Below are 18,043 nucleotides of genomic sequence, written 5' to 3'. Positions count from 1 at the left end.
TGCTATTATAATTCACATTTTTAGTCACAAGAATATATGACCAGAAAGAAAACTAAAATAAAACCTAACAGCAGCTCAACCAGTCTTTTATCTGCCGATATTCACAAACAGACTACTGCGAACGTAAAACAGTTTAACCCTTCTTTTCATGGCGCACTTAAAAACTCACTTGGGAATCCAAGCATTTAGTTGGGCTTCCTTTTGTTTCCAAGTGGGAGGTGTTGGCTTGAGGCTGCAGTTTGCTAGGAGGAGCGGCTTGGCTCAGCAATGCCAGCAGCATATGGCCAGGCTGTTGGAAGGGTGCAATTGCAGCCTACTGCAGAGAAGACACAGCAACACTTTTACCACAGGTTTTTTTACTGGAAAGGTGCCATAAACATCTATTACTCTTTTCTGATCTTGGTTTTGACCTACAATAGGTGCAGGGAGGTGAAAAAGTTTCCTTTTTTCATTTGAGAAGAACAGAAAACAAGGAGGTAAAGTACACCAAGCTACAGCGGTATGAACACAGTAATACTGATGTCAACACACAGAATCACAGACTTTAAAGCCCATCCAGTCCCAATCCCCCGCCACGAACAGGGACACCTGCTCCTAGATCAGGTTGCTCCAAGCCCCATCCAACCTGGCCTTTAACAGTGCCAGGGATGGAGCAGCCACAGGTTCCTAATATCCAATCTAAATCTCCCCTCTGTCAGGTTAAAGCCATTCCTCCTTGTCCTGTCTCTACAGGCCCTTGTAAAAAGTCCCCCGCCAGATTTCTTGGTACATCCGGTATTGCTGCACCAGACAGAAAAGTTCACTAAACTGCTGTGGACACTATCAAATGTTTTTAAGGGAAGTGGAGATGACCTTCCATTTCCCTTGATCTTCTCCTCCCTCACACGTTTTGTTGTTGCTTACTGTGTTAAGGTGACACCGGGCTCTTCGTAGCCTACTTCAGCTCTTGCTCAGATGTGCATTTCTCTCAAGACTGAGTTAAAGAAACTGTGGTTGCTATGCCAGCCAGCTGGTTTTAACAGTGTCATTTCATTCCAGACAATACAAGGGCCTTGAAGGTAACTTCTCACACCAGAAGTTTCAGAGCCATGCTATGTAGGAAGACAACAAAACTCAAGCCCGATTGCACTTCAGAAGTGGATTAGTTACTGGGAAGGTAAAGACACGCTGGAGAACTTCCACATTTTTTGACTATTCAGTTTAAACTGCTTCCTCTCTGCATACTGAGATCAGAGAGATCAGAAACACCTAGGTGCTGAGCTCAGCTTGGGCAGAAAGTGAGGCTGCCTCAGGCACGTCACTTCATGTACCTTACTGTGGTACCCTGTAAAATAACAGTCATATCCGTGTGATGGAACCAGATGGTTCTGACTTATGTATACTTCAAACAACAAAACCACAATTCCAATGTAAGATGATTTTCTATAGAAAAGTGGGGTAAAAGTTTCGGTCTCACAACATCCTTCCCCACTACCCAAAATATGCTCCATGCATCTAAGAGCAAGATTTGGAGGCACCCCTGCCCATGGCAGGGGGTTGGAACTAGATCATCTTAAGGTCCTTTCCAACTAAAACCATTCTATGATTCTATGGCATAATTCACAGATGTGGTTGCCTATGCATAAGAAGCCAAAACACAGCTTAGAGATCTAATTTTAGGTTTCCTAGGCTTTGCAAAGTTTGGCTCTTTCTCTAATTGGATGACACATTACGTTTGGTCCCTTGACACCAAGAAAAAAAAGAATGACACCCCATCCCATGTCACACATTCACTGCGCTCTGAGTCAATGCACTATCTTTAACCCTGAGAACAAGTTTATTTATGTTTGCTGGCAGTAATCAGTTACTTGACAGCCTACGTCATAAGCCAAGAGAGCTTCACCTTGTCAGCAGCCACTCTCCACTGCTCACAGCATCTTTTGCTTTGATCTTGCATAACATATGGTTAGAGGTGAGTAAAAATCCTGGAAAAACATCATCATATGTACATCCTGAAGTTAATATACATAAACATAATCACAGATAATAGTGTCCAGCTAACAGGAATGCAGGACTTCTCTACATTGAAGAGGCCAGTTTATTTAGGTACAGCAAGGAAGGATCAGTTATCCTAATTATAGCAAAAGCTTTCAAGTCAAGTTTTGCTCATTGTGCCTGTTTGCCACTCCTAAATTCAGATTGGTCTTAACCGGTGACCTCAAGCTTACAAAGTCTGCATCTTATTACTTTGCCATCTTTTTCACTCCTTTTTCTTGGAAAAGCTACATTAATGATTTCATGGCTGCATTTTTGTTAATTTTCAAAGCAAAGCCCTTGGGAATTCTTGCTGAATGCCATTCTTAAAAGAAAAAAAATTAAGCCTGAAAAGCTGTTTTCTTCTCAAATTCAAGTGATCACAATTGCTCTACTGCACCTCATTTTATGAAGCTAAATAGTTTCCTTATACTTCAGAGAGAATTTCTGCTCCTTGTAATTGCACTGGCATACTCTTCCCAGCAGAGAACACAGGAGTCTGTTGGTAACTTCTGCAACCCAGTTGTATGCTCTCAGCTCATTTATGAAACACAGCTAAACCAAAGGCCATGCAAAGTTCACAAAACATATGCATTAAAGCACTTTCCCATTAAGTGTTTTGTAGGAAGTCTGTGGTTGCAGCCAGAAAGAACTGGAAGCCTTATGTACACGGACTACAGCAAAAATTGGTAGTATGTTTTATTTTTATAGACCTTTTTTTCTGTAGACTAAATTTCTACAGCAGAAATTTAATCTAAGCAGTGAACTAATATGTCCAACAGAGCAGTATTTACACAGAAACTAGAGTACAATAGCTGAAAGAACAAAACAGAAACCCTAGCATGGCAAGGAACTGAAGGCAAAGTATCTTGCTGTTTCCATAAGACTTTATGGAATGAAACTAAAAAAACCCCAAACCTTAATCTGTTAAATACTCTGCTGATGCCTCCTGTAACTTTATAAAGGGCTTTAAAACCAGTCACAACCTTTACTGTCCTTCCTGCTGAAGCTGCAAATCAGTGAGATTTGGTTTCTTTGATTGTTTTTTCCCACCAAGCAAAATGCAAACACAGTGATGCTCTCTCCTAAAGCAACTACTGAGAACCTAAACTGGGGCAGGTGCCAGATTATGACAAAATAATCTAAAAGTCTTATTAATAGAGCATTTATCAGGAATTCTGTTTGGCTACTAAAGTAGATAAATTCTTAATGTGTGTGGAAGATACAGAAGTAAATTTGATTCACACAGTGCTCTTCTGAAGCTTCCACACAAGATTATCATAGTACTGTCACTAACTTACCACAGCCCTGGGATATAGACAGGAAAAAAGGTTTTACAGTATGAGGAACAACTAACATGACTGCATTTGAAGCTCACTACATACCCAGGCAGTGTCAGGGTGACTTCTAATCAAACCAGTTAATATTATAAAGCATCACAATAGCAGCACTTGAACAATAAGCTAATTTTTAAACCTAACAAGATGTACTGTTTTATACAGAAAGACAAAAACAACCCACAAAAAATCAGCTGCCACTTTTAAACACGCTGACGTTTTCACTCCCAACTCATGCTTAACTAACTGAATGTATAGTACTGTAGAATACAGTGACTTTACAACAGGCAAGCACCGAGGACCTTTGCACATAGGCTGCCTCTGACAACGTCACTGTCTGGCACCTTTCACCTGCATCTCTTTACAGCTCATACAAAGGTAACTGATGCATTCTGGCCCAAAACCATCTCTGTGTCCACTGCCAGAGAAGAGTCAGAACAGCAGAGAAACATGGACTCCAGCAGAAGGATCTGGTTTACTGGAATGAGCAGAGAACAAATAAACCATTTGAAATTCAAAGCAAAGTTTAATGTATCTAATGTTTCTGAGCAACCCTGTGAATTGTTACAGTCTATCAGTAAAGTGACATGTTATCTGCATTACAGTCAATTAATGCTTTAAACACAATTTGGGGTCATTAGCTGTGAGTCACAAGAAACCATGCCACATACTAAATCATCACCAGCACCTCCTGAAGCTCTTGCATGGTTTTGGAAACTTCTAATAATGCAGTGACAAGCACCGTGGCCCTTATCAGCTCCAGAGGTTGGAGGAGCAGAGTCTGCAGCCATATAGCCTGAGCCCAGCAATTCTGGCAAGTTCCTGATAGCCTGGCAAGCTTTTAACGTAATCTGAAGCTCAAGAAGAAAACGCACATGATAAAAAAAATCCCTCCACGTATCACACTTAGCTTTTGACTGAGTATCAGCTCTCTGAGTTGTAACAACTGAGCCCACAGACCTGGGGAAGGTCAGAGCTGACTCATGCTCAGCAGGAACAGCCAATTTGATAAGCTGTTCCTTCTGCTGTGTGAAGCAACTCCAGGGCATACGTAACATGCATGCAGAAGGTTAGCACAACGTTCTTGTGTCTTTATAGGTTCGAATCCAGCTAGATATGGACCTCAATGTAATATACCCAGGAGCAGATCAATTGTAAGAGAGTAGCAGTATTATGATCAAAAGGTTAAAAGATTTTCCCCTTCCCCATGTGTGAAACAGATGGAAATCAAGCTGGCATTTTAATAAGGATTTTAGGAAAATATCTGTAAAGCTAAAACCACAAAGGGTTGCTCAAAGTCATTTCACTGCTCTTCATGGATTCTCATTCTTCCAAAATAAGAGGTGGAAGTTATCTCCTCATCTTATTTAATCTTTACTATATTGAAGCAAACAATCTCCTCCAACAGCCCGACAGGACTGAAACTACATTATTTGTTCCCTACACTCTTCCTACATTGGAAACAGAGAGATCAGTGGACATTCTCTTTTTATGAGGGTTATAGATCCACAAAACTCAAATATTGAGGTTAACTACTCTCTTGCGAACTGTCAATTCTGTAGTAAGTAAAGATCACAAGTCCTGGCTTTAGGGTACCCAGTCACTCACTTCTGGTGTGGTTGAATCTGCACTATGGGCTGACCAAATCAGGCCAGTGACTCCAACTCAAACATGCTGGCACTAGAAAGAACAAAGTCTAGCTATTGGAGTGATTTTGTATGCCTCTCCCCACCAAAGCATCACTGTGTGTCATGCTCAGCTGTTACAACAGGTTTTTACTCTGGTTCAAAACCACTGACACAGAGTTTTAACAATGATTAATAGATGTCACCTGAGGTAAGTTAAGCTTGATCATCAGGTATGTATCTGCAAGTCCTATTCTGCATGATGCTAATAACTTGTCCAATGTTTTACTGTTACACTGTTTATGTGTGTTTTTACTCATAACTAACATGATTTCATTCCAAAAGCATGGAACGAATACCATACAGAGTCTATTTTCTCAGCTGTTCCAATTCCCATCTGCTTTCTACTGCAACGCAAAATGGAAAAAATAGTTTTACTTTTTTCAGGAATGGCAAAGCAAAGACTGGGATTAGGCTTAATATTAGTAATAACTTAATAATAGTGGTTAAAGACATTACCGAATACTTCTACTGGGGTCGTTCAGCTCTAATTATACTTTCAAAGGCAGGTATGGACTGAGGAGGTAGACTCACCTCTATCATCAGACCGTAATCACGGTGATGGTGACCATGTACCAGATGCCACAACTGTTTCAACAGAAGATTCAAGCAATACACATCAAACACATGACATAGAAGACTTTAGTAATAAGAAATATTAATAGAGGTGCTGCTAGTGCTCAATAATCAAACTCACATTTTGCATCAAAAGCAATGACTTGTTTTGTGTGTATTGTTGGAAAAAATAATCCAAGGCTATCCTTCCGTATGTGAAGAACTAATCCAAAGTGCAAATTAGTCCAAGAACAGAGTTAAGATTCATGTCTGAGAAAGCACAATATTGACCAATTTCTATAAACAGAAAAAACATTCCTGGTATGAAGCTACTGTGTGCTGTGTGTTCAGGGTAAATTTCCTGGCTGCAGTCACACCCCTCTGTTTACCAGGGAGAGTCCACTTAGCTCCATGGCATGACTTTTGATCACAGATTTCCAAGTTCCTCCCCTACAAAAAATACATCAGTAATCTCTGCTTTTTGTTTTCATTACATAAATAAATATTTACTAGTTACACTGTCAGAACAGCAATTACGTGCCAGGCCCCAAGGCGCCACTGCCACTGGTCAAATGTCACATCTGCTGTCCTTTTAAGCTTCACCCAGAGGACAAAAGAACGAAGTTTTAGCTGTCTCAGTGAGCGGAGCTGATCCTCCATACACAAGGCAGGGAGGAGGCAGGAACTTGTAGCTGGAGAAGGTGGAGTTACACGAGGCACAATAGGTACCTGACAAAAAAATCTAGCTTGGCTTTAATCATGAAACCATACCCCACATCAGCAGGGGCTGAGAAAGTGGAGGCTAGATTATGCCCAAACTGGTCAACAGAAATCAGAGTGATTACCTTTTGCATTAAGGCATTGACTGAATCATGTGGAATTTCTTCCTGCTTGGTTATACAGAATGCAAAAGGGACTAACCTCAACCAAAGCAAACACCTAATGCATGAACCTGCTTTACTCTTTAGCAGACTCAGGATGTACAGAAGAGTTTGCTGAACTGCAATCACACAAAGAACTGAAGTACCTTATTCAAAGAGGAATAAAGTCCAGCAATCCCTTCGAAGTTCAGAGAGTGAAATCGAAGTTTCATATATTGAAAAATCTCATCAGAACATGAAACATTGTTATGTAGAAACAGGAAGCAAATATAACAGTGGAGAAGCAGCCTTGAAGAATGTTACCACCACGAAAACAAAAGAATAAATGGAAGCATCCATTGCACCAAACACATTTTTTCATTCATGTGACAAACATAAGTTTACTACATGTGATCATGTGATACATGAGTGCCCCAGCCCACCAAAACACTTAACAATTAAGACTTGGAGCTCAGCAAATCCTAAAAGCTTTTAAAACGAAACTAGATCATTGAGGGCAAGGAGGCGAATAACTCTACTTGCTCACCAAAATGGCCTTTCAATTATCGTATCAGTGACACAAAGTACCATTGCTCTTACAGTGTTACAGACATGCCCAGCTGCCTTCCTCAGAGGCCACCATCCTGTACCAGCAATAAACTGCCTGCATTTCCCAGCAGAGAGGTTTTCAAAGCAGCATTTGAGCAAAATGCTTTTCCTGTTTTTCATACATACTGAAAGACTTAGTTTTGATTTCCTATGAAGATCAGTTCATCAGACTATGCATCTTGCATCTATACCATATCTCCTCCTCTGCAGAAAACACAGCAAAGGAAGACAAAAGCTGGAGAAAGGAGTATGTTGCAGAGAGGTGAGCTGCAGTGAGCAGAACTCTGTCTCAGGACATTGCTGTGCCGATCTTGCACTGCCCACTGAGAACACGCCTTCTCAATGGACACTGTCCTGAAACACTTCCCGACAAGCTCCATGAAGCTTCCTACACTCAGCCCCAACCTGACATGTAACAGTGATGCTGTCCAAAAGGCACAAATGTCAACAGCTACCTGCAGCCTGGCTAGCAACGCATTAACGTGAGAGACTAATGACTCTATGGTACAACCTTTGATAAATGACACTGTACACCTCCAAAATTCCAGCACACACTAGGCATACCACCACCATCAGTGTCTGCTAGTACGACTGGAAAAGGCTTCTGCAGGTTTGTACAAGAACTCCTTCTGTATTTGGTTTTGATCAACAGCTCAAACACAGGAAGAAACCAAATCTGCCAGGAAGTTTGATGCCTTCAAAGAGTGATAGCATTAAATGCCTGGGAGGACGTATAAAGTACTCTCAAATCACACAATCCACTGCCCTTAGGAGAAGGGGAAAGAGAGGAGAATCTTCTAATACCTCTTCAGGCACCAAGTACTTCATACCATATTGCCTTCTACCTCTTATAGACTTCTAGACTAACCAGTATCATCTTCATCTTCACTTAAATTTTCTGAACTCTTCCCTTCTCTTGTCATAAATTTTAAAAAATAAAGAAAATTCCATTTCATTCATGTAGCACTGAGCTGTATTATAGAGCTCAAGAGGGTTCTTCTTTATTTGAAAATACTGAAATTCACTAAATTCACCCTACAGGCTCCTCCTCTTTTTAGGCTCCCTTTCAGCTCCTGCTGGAGAACCTCAGTCCCCACAGACTTCTCTCTTACAAACCAACTGAATCTATCCTGCAGGAAGTAACTGTAAATATACATACATGACAACAAAGTACTGCACTTTTTCAGCATAGGCCATGCTAAGCTTCCCAAGTATAGCCACTATCACGAACAAGCCCATCAACAACTTCTTCTCTCTAATACCACATGCCTAACTTCTTGTTCCCTGTACGAACCCTTAGGTTTACACCTCAGTTACTCAACTTCTCCAAAGATTAATATTTGAAAGATTGAGGGAATGTTGGAGCTAGGCAGCGAGTTACAGCACACAGCTGCAGCTATGGAAAAGCTGCTCCCCCTTTCTGCTCTCTGACACATTGCCTTGGCACAGAAGACAACTGCATTTCCAGCATCCTCTGAGCTGCTTATAGCTCAGCAGTGATTCTGAGAACGATCTGGTTGAGGAGTCCACAAATGTACCGTTGGCAGGGTTTTATATAAGTGGATCAGAAGAGTCTGTGCTGTAGCTACCTTCAATGCTGCACAATGACAGGAGAGGTCTAATTTCATCAGCAGAGCAGATACATACAAGCCTTGCAAAGGAGCATCTGCAGTATACAATAGGAGCTTCCTTTCCCAAGCGCTGTGCAAAGACTTCGAGATAAACAGCTGCTGGCTTTGTCAGTAAGATCCTGTATTTTATCTTGAGACTGAATCCAAGCTCGAACAAACACTAGGCCTGCATTAATGACTACTTTTGTTCTCCAGAAACCACAAACTAAGTTAGGAGGACACGAACAGGACAGACTCTTCACAGACATTGTTTGAAAACCTTTGTTTTCTAAGAGACTTCTGTTCCCAAAATGATAACAGATTAATCCGTTTACCTGCCTGTACTTCACAGCAACTAACAGCTTGTTGCAAACCTACTGAACTAGTAAAAGGCATCTACAGGTTCTAAGGACATCACTCGGCACTGGACTCTTGCGTTTCAGTCACCACAACCTGTCGACTGTGTTACTTTCGTTCAAACAAAGCAAGATATCATTTGCCACTGGCCAGTTACTACTCAAGAGTTATAGAGGCATGATAACCCAGTGACACCCCACATACAACATGCAATTGAAAGAATAGGTCTGCAGAGCTCCCCACAAAATCTGAAAATGAAAATACACTGACGAAGACAGCGTGACATCTTTTTCATGGGCATGCATAAAGTATGTAACTTGAACGCAGAGTAAGGGAGCCAATTCCAATCTTGCTGCCCTCTTCTCACAATTTACCATCACAGAGCTTTCCTTGAAAACTCACAAGCAGCAGCAGAGGTCTGCTTGTTACGATTTGCCTTTTTCCTTCGGGTCTTTAAGGGAACACTTTTGCCATCAAGTAGACTTGGACTCCTCATCTACAAGATGGGAACTAGAACATGGTTTTGTAGTGGAGCTTAATATCCCTCTGTTATGTGAGGATGGCACCTCCTCATGTATACACTTACTCTCCTTCTGGCTTATCTAGAAAAGGTCTTTCTTGCAGAGAATATGATTACATCTGCTTAAAAAGGCAACAATTTCAAATTCTATGTCCAAGTGTAGTCTCCCTATCCCCAGCCCATCATCCAACATGCAGTGAGTACCAGCTCCACAGCATAACACTGGGACCAGCCATGTTTCTGTGACATGCAGCCAGAGAAAGGGAAGGGCTGCTGTGCCCACACAAGCCTTAACCAGTCTGAAGCCCCTCAAGCAGAATCAAACAGCAAGGGCCAGCCTTTCCCAGGTTGTTTCAACTACGCTTTGCCATTCAAAAGGCCCAATAGCCATCAGCTTGAAAAGAAGAGTGAGGTTCACAGTCTCAAAAGACACTGGATTTCCAAATCCAATTCTGGAACCAAAGTAAAACTATGCCACTCAGTTTCCAGTTTCTCATTTCAGCAGTTGGACTGTTACAGCACATACCACCTAGGTTAAAAAAAGCACACCTTTTACACCCTACACATACACACTGAATCTCTTTACTGCTCACTGTTGTCAGATTTTCATTCTCAGGCTGATGTTCTCGGGACCAGTCACTATTCGAAAGTAAGCAGCTATAGAAAATGCAATAGTCAAGGCCTTCCTGAGATGGAAGGGAATGAAAAAAACCCAAACAAAACAAAAACCTCAAGCCCAACCCAACATCTCCCCATAAGAGAAATCTTCTCAACAACTCTCAAGATGAAATAATGGGGAGTGGAAAAAAAAAAAAAAAGAAAAAGCTCTGGCAGGGAAACAGCTTCAATTGAAGTGTTTTAATGTAACTAAATCAGTGGCCCTTGAAAAAGGGTAATTGCACATACACAGTCATTTATCAAAACCAACTGCCAGATGCTGGAAAGAAGCCAACATGTGTATTGCCCTAATTTAACTATTTGCATATTAAAAAGAAAATCACTGGAGGGTTGTACACTGAATGGAAAGCAGCTATCCTCACCCAGGGTGCTGTACGATCCTGCGGGAGCCCTGGGTTCATCCAGCAGAGTGTTTAAGCAGGTGCTTATGGTTATAGCATGGTAACAGCCCAAGAACACCAACTACAATTCATACCGCAGATAAGCCTTTATAGATTAAAGGCTATATACAGGTGTTAACCAGTCCAGCTGAAATTTTGACAGGTAAATCTTTTCAGGAACACATACATGGTGCTCTGCAGGCAGATATGAACATGTTCTGTCAGTGCTGCGAGCCCGCTGTGCAGCACTGCTCCGAGCCCGCTGTGCAGCACTGCTCCAAACAGCAAGCCAAATTTAAGTGCTGCATCTACGACGACACACCGTGAGTTCCTGTTTCCTGCTTGGTTCAGAGCACAGGCAGGTGAACTCAGTCTAGAGCACAGAGATGACAACTATCTAACAAAAGACAATGTAAACATACCTTTTGTTGTCCTAGTTACAAGAAAACCAACAGGAAAACTAGTTAGCACACTTAGCCTGAAAGAAAAAGAAATATCCCAAGTGCAGTTTTTGTACAGGGATGCGTTTGCAGCATTGCATATTGCAATTGTTTTAGGCCATCATGCAGAGCCATTGTTTTAAGATGTTCTAAACACCCCCATGTGTCAGCCCGTAGAACACTGTGGTGTCATCAGTACAACCTTACCTTCCCAGCTCTTCCCCGATTTCATAAATGTCTTCCACCTTCTGTTGCTTGAACAAAGCCATACCTGGACTTTACATTGATGCACAAAGATGATGCAACTAGAACATGAAGAAATAATGACATTCATTATGATCTTCAAATAGGCAAAGAATCAGTAAAACACATTTCTGGAAAAGTAATTTTGGATCCATTGTAGCTCATTCATGGCCAAAGTTACCACTGAGCAATCAGAAGAATTCATTTAGCAGTCTCAGCGAAATCGCAAAGGTCCAAATCTGGAAAGAGGTTAGCATCTCTAAGTGAAGAGGGTTCTTGCCTCTCACACAAGTACCTGAGCACACACTGAGCCAGAAGCACAAAACACACCTTGAAACATATAGGTGACAAAAGTAAAGCAGCTAATTAATAATTTGACAAACTTACGGACAATAAAGCACCCAGACTATGCTAAAGAGATCTAGCTTGAGAATCAGCATCACTTCATTAAAGTGTCAGAAGGCAGACCATGAACCAAGGGGACCACAAGGCAGAGCTTCCTTTTTTTCATCTGTTTCTGAAGTGCTGGTGCAAAATTGAGGTCAACACCGACAGACTTCAGAAAAAACAAAGGACAAAGACAAGCCTTGCTGAAAACCCCAAACCTTTTGCTCAGCCTGAATTGCAAGATTAAGTTCTGAGCACTTGCAAAAGTCAAGTATGGGAAATGCCCACATATGAAGAGATACTGCTGAGACTTGCCCAGACTGTAAATCCCTCAAGCTGACTACTCCCTTCATCAGAATCCAAGGTACGTGGCAATAAACAACATTAATGCAAACACACCTGAAAGGAAATCATTGTTCTAAGAAAGCGAGACAGTTTGTCATTCAGAGAAGCAAGTTAAAAACAGTGCTTTGAGAATGGGGAACTCGCCCAAGTTGTCTCTGGGAACATAGTCACTTCTCATTTGATTGACAAGTTTACTCATTTCCCAGCAGTCTCCAAAGAACATACCTAGTTCTCCAGATGCATAGAATCCATGCAATTTTATCTCAAAAATATCATTAAAGCATCCAAGTTAGCCTAGAGCCTTGTATTTGCAGGCTGAATACAAAACTGTTCTTAAGTGTTCAGTCCCTTCAGTAATACATCTGAAGTGCTGGGGTTTCTAATGTCTACCACTTCACATTATCTTACACTGCCTTCTACTCTCATTACTTCTCTTTTTTACAGAAATCTCTCACTGGCTTTTGCCCAACAACAGTTAGCACAAGCCCAAAACAGATCATACACTGGGTGATCAAAGACAATTGTTATTAGCAAATACACAGCGTAATGGGGAGAACATAATAGAAGATAACCTTCACACACTTAAAACTTAGTTGAAAAAAAACTACCTTCACAGGCATGAACATAGCTCTCCCCAGATATTATACACTTGGGAAACTAAGTTGATTCCACATTCAAAGATTTAAACTACAATGTTTTTGTTGGACTCCATTTGCAAGCACAAAGAACAAGTATATCAAAGGAGAAATTAGAGCCTTTAATTTTTTCACTATGTAATGTGCATTTCCTTACGCTGGCCAGCGACAGCAGACTGAATTAGAGATGGTCATTCACCTTTAACTCGGATAAAGAAGTTGTATACTCACAATCTTAGGAAACAGTAACAATCAACTTTGTTTTCTGATACACTCTTTATGCTAACACTTGTGGGGCATGTGCCCAAACAATATCTCAATACAGAGCCAGGGCCATTCCAACCACTTAAGGTCTGCACCAGGTTTCATTAAAACCAGGACAACAGGGTCATCTGCTGCAGTAAGTTTTGGGTCAGGGCAGAACTTTAGAAGATCCAAGGCAAGCTTTACAGGGGAGATGAATAACCTTCTGTGCTCTTTCACAAGAAGATGCCATGTCTATTCCTGAACCATCCCATATTGGGACCATCTCTTCTATATCAGTCTCTTTGCTCTAGGTTTCCTAGCAGTAGAGGCCAGCTTCTACTCAGCATTCACATTACCTACTGTGTTTTCATAATGATGCTCCCTACTATAGCATATGCATAGGATATGGTACTTCACCTGTACCCAACACCCCTTTACACATCCCAAACATCACAAGCTGGCAAAGCACAATCCTATGCAAATGATTTTCCTACAGACATGTAACAAAGCTGGAAGACACAGAATACAGACCTCCGAGATTCCAGTTTCAGGCACTAGAAACACGTCCTGCCTAATCTCTTCATGCTCCTAAACTTTGTCATGCCATCCCTAAAATCAGATTCCCATTGTGACCTAAGGCATCATTTTGAACACATGTATCTTACATGAGTAGAGCCCTGACGAAGATATTCCTATTCCAGTAGATAAGTGCCTTTCAGTGCAGCTGTGTGTAAAGGAAAACAATCTGAAGAAATCCACTCTTCTGAAAAGGCTGACAGAATACGCCTGAAGAGGAGCAGAAGTAACTTCTATTTCTCTCTCTTAAGAGGAGTTTCCCTGCATAGGTAAGTTATTACCCTGTCATTACCGAATTATTTGACAATCAGTAGCTGGTCCTCACATGGCAAATCCATGATAAATGTCCACCCACCACTGAATGAGAGCAGGATTACACAAAAGAGAGGCAAGAACAAAACTGTTGGATCATTTGGCTGGAATTCACCTTGCCTTTTTTTCCTCCTTAGGCTATCTTCTGCCCTAAGGAAACCAGTTTCAAGTGTCTGAGGTAACAGCTGAATAATCTTACTTTCTCAAGTACACCTGACATGAGCTGAATCACTAAATCCTTTGCCAAACTCAGAAGCATCCCTTGTGGCATGTTTTTATATTACAAAATGATGGTTATACTTAAAGCAAGATCCAAAACACATCAGCATAGACCAAAGGGATAACTTTCCTTTTAAGTTGTTCTTTAAAACTGAAAAGTGACCAAAACTGTTTAGAATCAAAACTGGACTGTTTCAAATTAGTAATTTGGAGAAAAGGGGGAAGGAAAAAAAAAAAGATACAAACCCCAAATCCACAAAACAACTTCAAGTGCTATTATCTCCTCATTTTTTTGCCTTATGCTAAAACTAAAGAGATTCTTATATGCATTAGTGTGTTCCTCTTTCACCCTTCTCAAAGCTTTTCTCTCTTCTTTTTTGTCCTAGAAAAGACTAATTCTAATAGCAAAAACCAAGTAATTTTTACCCTCTGCTGTGAAATAAAGGTGATCAAAGCACAGTTAAAAGTTAGATTAATTTCAGCAAACCCTGATTTTCACCTAAATATTTTCTTGTCAGAAAACAACAATAGCCTATTTTTTTTCTGCCAGAAAACTGAGACAGCTGTTACTACCTGTGTGCCTATGAAGGACACAAAACACAGTCAGCACCCGAGCACTTCAGTCCCATGACGGAATCCTGCCATTAACTCTCAAGGAATCACTTTCTGACCTCCCAGGTTTACTCTGCAATAATTACACGTGGTGAACGACAAAGGACTGCATTTCCAAGCCTCCACTTCAAGCATACACAGCAAATGTGATAGCTCTGCAGCTAATTCCAGGTCCCTAGCAGACAGCTAACTGCCAGGGCTGCTGCTGTAACTGATACATTAGGTATGGCGTGCCTGAGCGATGAGCATGGTGTGAACGCCGCACAGGCAGCGCGCAGGGGGAAGCCCGCAATGCCAGGCATGCTGGCATGGCATCGCAGAGCCCTGCTCCCCGTCCCGGAGGCGCCTTCAAGGATTACTACTGCAGATCATACACATCGCTGCCCCAAAGTCCAGGGAGATGAAGCCTGTGTGACCCACGTTTCTTAACACAAGCAAATAAAGGACACAGGAAAGCCTGAAACTACAAATGCTGCAGAACAGATACTCCAGAGTGGCCAGTTGGGCTTTTTCTGCATGCATTAAGCAGGGAGGCTGCTGATTATGGTCCTTTTGCAGCTGGTGACTGATCATCAAAGGAGCAATTGCCACTTATTTCCACACTCTCATCTACACCTGCATTCTTTACTGTCCTCTAATGGGATGCAGGCCAGGCCAAACCAGCCCCTGCTGTGCTGCATCACCTCAAGACCCCAGCTCACTGCCCAGAGAAGCAGCTGTCAAGGAACCCACCAGATCCCAAGTGAACCTGTTGGAGGGAAAAGACAGGGAGGAACTTGAGGCTAAACGTAATGAAGTCGCACAGCATTTGCTGAATGACATCAGTAAGACGAGGTGTGAACTCAAGCCCAACAGTTCCTGATGGTTTTGGACAGACACAAGCCAGTGTATAACACCCAACGGTGTACTTCCGCAACTACCACATTCTCCAGCCCCTGTGGGACCTGCTCAGCAATGAGGGATGCTGCTCACTGAGGAGGTGGCCGCGGGAGCTGCCTCTTCCCCTGGCTGACAGTAAGCACTTTAAGCCTGAGGTGGAAACACCGTTAAACACACCGTGGATGCTCAAGTGCAAGGCATCACGCCAGCACCTCCGACAGAGCGGCACCACAGCTACGGGACTGACCTGCCGAGGGACTCCTTCACGACGCTGAGGAGAACCGCTCAGGCAGCGGTGGGAGGCCCTCCGGGTCCCCAGAGCCTGCAGCAGACTCCAATCCCCAACACGGGCAGGACGCAGAGCAGGAGCCGGGAAAGCGGCTCGGGAGCCGGCACAAGGAGCAGAGAGGAACGGGGAGAGGGTCCGGCGCCGACCAGGGGAAGGGAGCGGAGCCCACAGCGCCGCCGGCTGAGAGGCTCAGCGCCCACTTACCGCGGGGCAGGGCGCGGCCCGTCCACCTCCGCCGCGCTCCCTCCGCCGCTCCCTCAGCGCGCAGGGTCCCGCCGGCCGCGCGTGGCGGGAGGAGGCCGAGGGGCGGCGCCAGCGCCGCTCACCGGAGGAGCCGCCCGCCCCTGCGCCGGAGGGAGGGGCGCCCCGCCGCGGGAGCAGCCCGCGCCCCCTGGCGGGCCGCGGCGGCCGTGTGAGGGGCAGGCGGACAGGCCCTGCACGGCTTCAGCAACACCGCTGGGCAGCCCCCGGGCAAACAACCCCAGCACCAGGGCAGTGACAGCGCCGCGTTCTCGCAGCTGAGGTGTCGGTCAGGGCTTGGTCCTTACAAAGCCTTCCAGACCACCGCAGCTCACCCAGGCTGCTGAGGGAATATCTCAGAAAGGACCCCATTTCTTCTGCTTTAGTAGATGCAGGATATGTGAAAACAATGCCAAGGAAATAGGGCTGAGGAGCTGAGTTCACTAGAGAGGCACTTCATTTGCAGAAGCCTTGTTCTGTATTCTATACAAGACTAAATGGTTTACTGTGTGGTCTGAAACTCAACATTACCCCGTGAAATTGTGAAACGAAGAGCAGCACAGGTTTCCAGTCCTCATTGTGCATCTCAAAATGCATAACATGCACTACTAGAGCAACCATTTGCAATACTGGTTTCCAATACTGCTTCTACTGCTCTAGACCAGATGTTAGCTACCAACAATGACATCCTTCATGTGGTCACTCTCCTGTGTTAAAGACATTCTCAAAACCTTTAAAACTAGACTTTCTCTCTCTTCACTTGTCAAGCTAGTAATTGCAATAAATACTGTTTGTTAACCTTAAATTTATTCTGGGCAAGTTAATATCCACCACTTGTTAATGAGGAAGGATGTGGTATTGTTCACACCTCGAAATCACATGTGAATGCCAGGCTGCCTTCGCTTCCAATTCTCCACATGGTTAAGATGAAGCAAAGCTATGGAAAATTATCACACATAAATGGGCAGGCTGTTTCCATTGGCATCAGTTGCAATGATAGATGAACTTTAAAAGCATCTTATACTAGGCAGTTCTTTTTGTTATCACAGTTCAAAAGGAACTTGGCTCCAGGCGCCTGCTCGCCTGCCCTGGGAGTGGTGTTCACAGCCCAGGAGTTCCACCCAGCTCCCCCAGTTCCAAAAGGCAAGTGGCTGCATCTGCTATTACACAGGATGGAGGACAGGAAATAGGAGCAATAGTCAAGTTTGCAGAGGGCAGTGGAAGAGTTCAGAACCCTTTGAAAGGGAAATAGAGATATTTCATTCCTCACCTTTGGTTCTGTAATGTGACATGATCACGTGAAAGGCACAGCAATCTCCTCCAAATTCTCAGGGGAAAGGGCACAAAGGGAAGGCCTCCTCTTTTGTTTGCTCCTAGCTGCAAGGACAAAAGAGCATGGTTTGACCCGAGAGAACGCAAAGCAGGACAAGCTCTCCCTAGTCCTTGAATAACCCCAATTTGAATTTAATGTCTCCTGGCAAGCCCTGCAAGGTCTCAAAGAAGAGCAAAGGTAGATTGAACCTCATTCCTGACACCATGTCCATAGGATTTGCAAGCCAAAATACAGGTTCTGCTTAAGTAAGATGCTGCTTTTAGATGGTTTAGTTGTTTACCCTTAGAACACTAACTCAGACTTTTTTGTAACATCTCTGGCAATCAGGTCAAAAGCCTTTATGTGCATACAGGACAGGAACAGGAAGAAAAACTCAAAGCTGAGTACCATTTGAAGCAGGCAGCACAAGCAAACACTGCAACATCTGCTAACCATGTGTTCATATCTCCTTTAGGAAATGATAAAGAAGGAAGCCCTTACCTTATGTTCCAAAGGGGGAGTCCCAGGCTTAAATACCAGAAAAATACCACCTGCATTTATAAAACCAGTTAAACAGCTTATTTCACAGTTTAATCACCAGTCACAGTGCCTGGAGACACCAGTCAGCTCTTCAGCTCAAACCTGACGTCTCAAGAGGCAGCTCACTGCAAAAACTTAACTGTTTTGTACACATGGAAGGTACA

General features: G+C 43.1%; 1 protein-coding gene across 1 annotated transcript in view; it reads right to left on the bottom strand.

The window, feature by feature from the left end:
- Nucleotides 1-17,391, bottom strand: part of DAPK2 (death associated protein kinase 2) — a gene marked incomplete at its 3' end in the record, with an annotated part of 40,887 nt that extends 23,496 nt beyond the window's left edge. Inside the window, exons 1-2 of the mRNA XM_080626472.1 lie at nt 17,298-17,391; nt 11,252-11,349 (exon numbers count right to left, since the gene is read on the bottom strand). Of these exons, the coding sequence (XP_080482598.1) occupies nt 11,252-11,313 (62 nt within the window). The 5' untranslated portion in view covers nt 11,314-11,349; nt 17,298-17,391. The remainder of the gene's footprint in view (nt 1-11,251; nt 11,350-17,297) is intronic.
- Nucleotides 17,392-18,043: the final 652 nt, after the last annotated feature.

Source organism: Psittacula echo, assembly GCF_963264785.1.
Source record: "Psittacula echo genome assembly, chromosome: 10".
In the NCBI taxonomy this organism is placed as follows: Eukaryota; Metazoa; Chordata; class Aves; order Psittaciformes; family Psittacidae; genus Psittacula; species Psittacula echo.
This window is presented reverse-complemented; position numbering and strand designations above follow the sequence as displayed.